This window comes from Mesoplodon densirostris, chromosome 1 (assembly GCF_025265405.1).
Source record: "Mesoplodon densirostris isolate mMesDen1 chromosome 1, mMesDen1 primary haplotype, whole genome shotgun sequence".
NCBI lineage: Eukaryota > Metazoa > Chordata > Mammalia > Artiodactyla > Ziphiidae > Mesoplodon > Mesoplodon densirostris.
Genome location: NC_082661.1, coordinates 17,085,239 through 17,091,409, shown reverse-complemented (window position 1 = coordinate 17,091,409; position 6,171 = coordinate 17,085,239). Strand labels below are relative to the sequence as shown.

Below are 6,171 nucleotides of genomic sequence, written 5' to 3'. Positions count from 1 at the left end.
GAGCATTATATAACATTTTCATGCACCCTTACATGGGTAATTAGAAGCTGTTTGCCCGTCCTTGTTCTCAAGGATTCGATTCAAGTCTTTTTATTTTCAAGGCTGAGCTGAGGACCTTACTGTGGTGGAATTAGACAGGGGGCCTGAACACCTTCTGCTGCATTGTGCGCTCATGGTGCCCATCCTGTAGGTGGGTCCCCACATATAAGCACACCGACTGCAGGGCTGACTCACTAATTTTAAACCCATTCAGCTGCCAACTCAGGGGTCTCTGATAGAACTTTAAATGCTATCGGATTTTAATCTTCTGGAGTATTTACATATTTTCTTCTCTCATCCCTCCAAAACTAATCCTAGAGTTTTGAGAATCTGGGAACTTGGGCAAAGGAGAAAACAACCTGGGCAGACCAAGAAATCTGAAATCTCAATTCACTATGTCAACCAAAACTAATGCACCTTTTTGTCTGCACTGACCCAGCTCAAACTGCAAAATCACGTGAGTAATAAAACACAAAATCCTGGTGTTATAACTGAATGTGAAAAGTCTGAAATGTAACTAAACGTGCTGTCTTCGTGGCGGTGTCACTTACTCCACGTTAACATTTGTGTTTCCTTAAGCCTCTCTCTTCATAGTATCGACACACACTGTTGCATCATACTCACACATCCATCAGCTGGGACTGGGGAGTGTGTGTTTTTCCAACTGGTCCTCAGCATTAGCTGTCAGATGCACAAACCTTCCCTTCCTTTCTGCATCTGCTGTCCTGGAACAACAGAAGCTTCGCGCAAGAATACCAGAGAGCGTTGCTGACAGATGCGCGGTTTGCTCGAGCAAGGCTCTTGCTGGAAAGTTTCCTCTAACCGCTAACACCCGCCTCCGATCCCCTGAGCTGGCAGGACGCAGGCTGGCTGGGTTTTACACGCACTCTCCTAGGCTGCCCAACACGAGAAACAATCTTGCAGCCAGACTCCTCCAACCCCAGTGAACAGACCGTCCAAGGCGCTCTGGTGCTTCGAGAACACCGAGGTCCCCTCCCCGCTAATGGAAGCGCGCGCTCTGCTCCGCAGGAAACCTGGGCACCGGAGGTAGACGGGTAGCGAGTTGAGCCCGAGCGCAGGAAGGAGCCAAACGCCGGAGGCAAACGGGGCGCCGGAGAGGAGAGACTGGGGTCCGCGGGAGGGGGCAGGGTGGGAGCCGGGCGCCGTAGGGAGCCAAGGGGAACTGGGCGCTGGAACCAGCGGGCTCAGGAAGGCGCGCGCGCGCAGGAACCCGCGGGCGCCGAGAAGACGCTCGCTTGGCCCTCCGCCTCACTCCTCGGAGCCGCGAAACCGCCGGTAGGAGGGGGGGCTGCGGGGAGTTGCTGGGGGGAACCAGACAGGGGCGTGCCTTCGCCCGGATTGGCTGCAGGAGCCTGACGCGAGGCCCCGGGGGTTGGCTCGGGGGAGTGGGATTGGGGTGGGTTGGGTGCTGGGTGCCGGGGCTGCGGGCTCCGCGCGCTCAGAAACATGCTGAGGTCCCGGCAGCTGTTCCAGCAGCGACAGCGGCTCCAGCAGCAGCGGCGGCGGCGGCGGCGGCGACAGCGCACGGCTCCGGCGGGGAAGGCGCCCGGTGCCCATGCCTCCGGCCCAGCGCCGCGGCTGTCCTGACCTGGCCGCGACCTCCCTCCGCGCGCCCCGCCGCCCGGGCCTTTGGGGGGTTCCCCAACCGCGGCCCAACTCCGCCACACCCCCCTCCCCCGGCCTCCGCAGCTCGGCATGGGCGCGGGGGCGCTCGCCCTGGGCGCCTCCGAGCCCTGCAACCTGTCAACCGCCGCGCCGCTCCCCGACGGCGCGGCCACGGCGGCGCGGCTGCTAGTGCCCGCGTCGCCGCCCGTCTCGCTGCTGACCCCCGCCAGCGAGGGATCCGCGCCGCTGTCGCAGCAGTGGACGGCCGGCATGGGCCTGCTGATGGCGCTCATCGTGCTGCTCATCGTGGCGGGCAACGTGCTGGTGATCGTGTCCATCGCCAAGACGCCGCGGCTGCAGACGCTCACCAACCTCTTCATCATGTCCCTTGCCAGCGCTGACCTGGTCATGGGGCTGCTGGTGGTGCCGTTCGGGGCCACCATCGTGGTGTGGGGCCGCTGGGAGTACGGCTCCTTCTTCTGCGAGCTCTGGACCTCGGTGGACGTGCTGTGCGTGACGGCCAGCATCGAGACCCTGTGTGTCATCGCCCTGGACCGCTATCTCGCCATCACATCGCCCTTCCGCTACCAGAGCCTGCTGACCCGCGCGCGGGCGCGGGCCCTCGTGTGCACCGTATGGGCCATCTCGGCCCTGGTGTCCTTCCTGCCCATCCTCATGCACTGGTGGCGGGCCGAGGGCGACGAGGCGCGCCGCTGCTACAACGACCCCAAGTGCTGCGATTTCGTCACCAACCGGGCCTACGCCATAGCCTCGTCCGTCGTTTCCTTCTACGTGCCCCTGTGCATCATGGCCTTCGTGTACTTGCGGGTGTTCCGCGAGGCCCAGAAGCAGGTGAAGAAGATCGACAGCTGCGAGCGCCGCTTCCTCAGCGGCCCCACGCGGCCGCCCTCGCCCGCGCACTCGCCCGCGCCCCCGCTCCCGGCCGCCGCCGCCTCCCCGGTGGCCAACGGGCGCGTCAGCAAGCGGCGGCCCTCGCGCCTCGTGGCCCTGCGCGAGCAGAAGGCGCTCAAGACGCTGGGCATCATCATGGGCGTGTTCACGCTCTGCTGGCTGCCCTTCTTCCTGGCCAACGTGGTGAAGGCCTTCCACCGCGACCTGGTGCCCGACCGCCTCTTCGTCTTCTTCAACTGGCTGGGCTACGCCAACTCGGCCTTCAACCCCATCATCTACTGCCGCAGCCCCGACTTCCGCAATGCCTTCCAGCGCCTGCTCTGCTGCGCGCGCCGGGCCGCCCGCGGGAGCCACGCGGCCGCCGGGGACCCGCCGCGCGCCTCGGGCTGCCTGGCGGTGGCCGGGCCGCCGCCGTCGCTCGGGGCCGCCTCAGACGACGACGACGACGACGTCGGGGCCTCGCCGCCCGCGCGCCTGCTGGGGCCCTGGGCCGGCTACAACGGTGGGGCGGCAGCCGACAGCGACTCGAGCCTGGACGAGCCGAGCCACCCGGGCTGTGCCTCGGAATCCAAGGTGTAGGGCCGGGCGCCCCTCCCCGCCTCCCCGCCTCCCCAGCCCGGGCGCGGGTTCTGCGCCCCGGGAGGAAGAGAACCCGGGCGTCCCTGAATGGCTTCCTGGGGGAAGAGGAGATCTGTGTTTACTCAAGACCGAAAGCAGGTGAATTCGAAGCCCGCAAACCTCGTCTGCATCATCCAAGGCAAACAGAAAAGCCACAGACCGTTGCACAGAAAGGAAGGTTTGGGGAGGGGTGGGAGAGTGGCTCGCTGATTTTTGTTGGGTTCTTATTTCTCTTTGTGGTCCGGCCTTCTTTTGTGGGTGCGTGTGATACGTCTTTAGATCCCCCCCCACCCGCCCCAGGTGGTTTTTAACACTCTCTGTGATGACCGGGAAGGGAAGGGAGAAGCGTTAGGAGATAAGTCTCTGACTTGGCTTCTATCCCGTTCTCGGGAACAGGAGCGGTCAACCGGAGAAAGAGGAGAGGATGACAGTTGATCAGGACGTGTTTCCTTTGCTTTCCGTTGAAATTTCATTTTAATTGCTGAGTAATTATTTCTCCTGTTCTTAAAGCAGAGGGAAAGGATGAATGCAAAAATCGCGTTTCAGGAAATTTTAAGCTATTCTTGGAACAAGCCTCACCTTGCTTTCCTTTTGTAGGGCAAGCCGGCTGTCCCCGAGAGCCTCGGTGGTCAGGCTGAGGGGTTCCTACCTCACACTGTGCACATTGCACAGCAAGATAGAAAGACTTGTTTATATTAAACAGCTTATTTATGTATCAATATTAGTTGGAAGGACCAGGCGCTGAGCCTCTGTGACGTGTGACTCTGTCCATTGAAGACAGGACCGAAAAAGAAAAGAAAAAGGAAACAGTTCAGATTACTGCACATGTGGGTAAAAACAAAAAACAGAACAAAACAAAGGCGTGATTCAAAGTGGCATTTTTGCACAGTATTAGGAACTGTAAAGTCCGCTGAAGATGTTACTTGCACAAAAAGAAATTAAATATTTTTTAACGGGGGTGGGGTGAGGTAGGGGCAGATCTTAAAAACTAAAGTAAAACTCAAACTCTGCTTCTGTTGTCTGTTATGTTACTGAGCTAATGATTTATTGGAAAATACCTTTTTATACTCTTTTATCATGGTACTGTAACTGTATCCATATTATAAATATAATTATCTTAAGGATTTTTTAATTATTTTTTTATGTCCAAGGGCCCACGTGAATCTGCTGGTAAAATTTAGCACTTGTGTGTAAATACTATTTCCTCTCTGTGTTTTACCAAGTATTTATACTCTGGTGCAACTAACTACTATGTGAGGAATTGATCCATGTGCAATAAATACCAATAAAGCACAAAAAAGATTATGTACTGTGTGTCTGTAAGGGCTCAGTGATAATGGAAAAGACAGTTTGTTTTGTTCAAAATATAGGCTGGATTTCCCATAGAGCTCTTTTAATAGCTTTTCATGACTCAATAGCATAGCAAAATGCCTCTAGACCAAATAAGGCGTGCACCTACTGAGAGCTGCAGGCTTGCCCTAAATTTTCACAGCCAGATTCAGAGTATTCTAGACTACTTGTAGGTGTTTTCAAGATCCCATCTGCTGTACTTGCCTTAAGAAGTAATATTTGGGATTGTGCATCTTCTAAGAAAAAATGATTGAGTCAGGTAACTCAGCTGCAACTTAGCACAGAAATGCAGGAAAGAAGACTAAGTCGTGGAACCATCATTGCCTACTTGGAATTCGGTAAGTGGCAAACACGGCTGGTTTTTGTTTTCCAACAGAAAATCAAAATCACAGTGTGTGCAGATTTCTCCAGTGGCTGTTGAGAAAGCAAAATGCTTTCATGGTTAAGTAAAAATTTATAAAAGAGCATTTAAGTTAGTATTTTTTTTCTCTTGTGTAATTAAGTAGACCATTTCAGCAGAAGTTCTGGGTGAACAGGTAACAGGTAAAAGTAAATGTGAAGTTTTAAAATTTCCTAACAAGATTATGACACCCCCCAATGGATAGGATAGTTTTCCTAAAATTAGTTCCTAAGGAAAATATAGTGAAATTCTATCTTGGGATTAATTCTACATTCTCCAAAATAAGTTTAAGTATTTCTCTTTCTTTGTATTTTTAAATAAGCTTTTCATTTCATGATGGTACAGTAATAAACCAAAGTGAAGAGTGTAAAGTTTTGGCTTATACCGAGATTGAACGTGAACAAACTCTTCGCTACCAAGGAAAGTCAAGACCGATTATCCGTTCTTTTTTTTTTTTTTTTTTTTGACGAGGCGATATCCTAAAAACCAGGCAAGACGAGAGTCTTCTGAGAAAGATGAATGTTGCCGATGTTTTAGAGACCAGCAGAAGGTTGCATGAACAGTAGCAGTTTCAACAAAAGCTGCTGTGAAGTTTAATCCCTTTGTCCAGCAAAGAAAAAAGTGGAGAGGCAGGAGATAGCAAAAGTTACTTAAAAATACAGATACATACCTAGAGAAACTCATTTTGGAGAATGTAAAAATTCCAGGATGAAATCTCACTATCCGTTCCCCTGGGAACAAATACAGTCCATTTCTATCCTCCCTTCCCCCGCCTGAATATGTAAGTTGCATTTTGTTAGGGGTTTTGTTCCTCTTTGTTTTTAAATCATACTAGAAAATTAATAGACTTAATGTCTACAGTTTCATCTGAAGAGCACTCAAGTACCAGGTAATGCTTCGCTTTCCTATCTTGTCTAGATAAGTCTTTACATTTAAATAAACAGAAATTTTCCCAGACCCAAACTTACATATAGACCCATCAAACCTTAGGTCTCAAAATCATGAAAGTCCTATAAACTTTAATAACAAATATATATAATTTAACTGCTTAGTAGACAGGTCTGAACTCTTTAGTGAATTAGAGGAAACCACTATAATCTTGGGGCCAGTTTATATGTATTTGTAGGAAACAGAAAAAAAGAGTTTTCTGTGATCTCTTGAGTTCTCTAACTGAGGGTTACGGGGATTCAGAAACAGACCTTGTCAGTGATTCCTACTACCCACGA

At 52.3% G+C, this 6,171-nt stretch overlaps 1 protein-coding gene across 1 annotated transcript; it reads left to right on the top strand.

Annotated features, from left to right (window-relative positions):
- The first annotated feature begins 1,755 nt into the window (after positions 1 to 1,755).
- Positions 1,756 to 3,156, top strand: ADRB1 (adrenoceptor beta 1). The gene has a single exon (XM_060101081.1). The coding sequence runs from the start codon at positions 1,756 to 1,758 to the stop codon at positions 3,154 to 3,156; it is 1,401 nt and encodes a 466-aa protein (XP_059957064.1).
- Positions 3,157 to 6,171: the final 3,015 nt, after the last annotated feature.

Bases quoted from the DNA above. Each gene is read 5' to 3' on its own strand.
- ADRB1 (XM_060101081.1), top strand. From the start codon at position 1,756: ATGGGCGCGGGGGCGCTCGCCCTGGGCGCCTCCGAGCCCTGCAACCTG.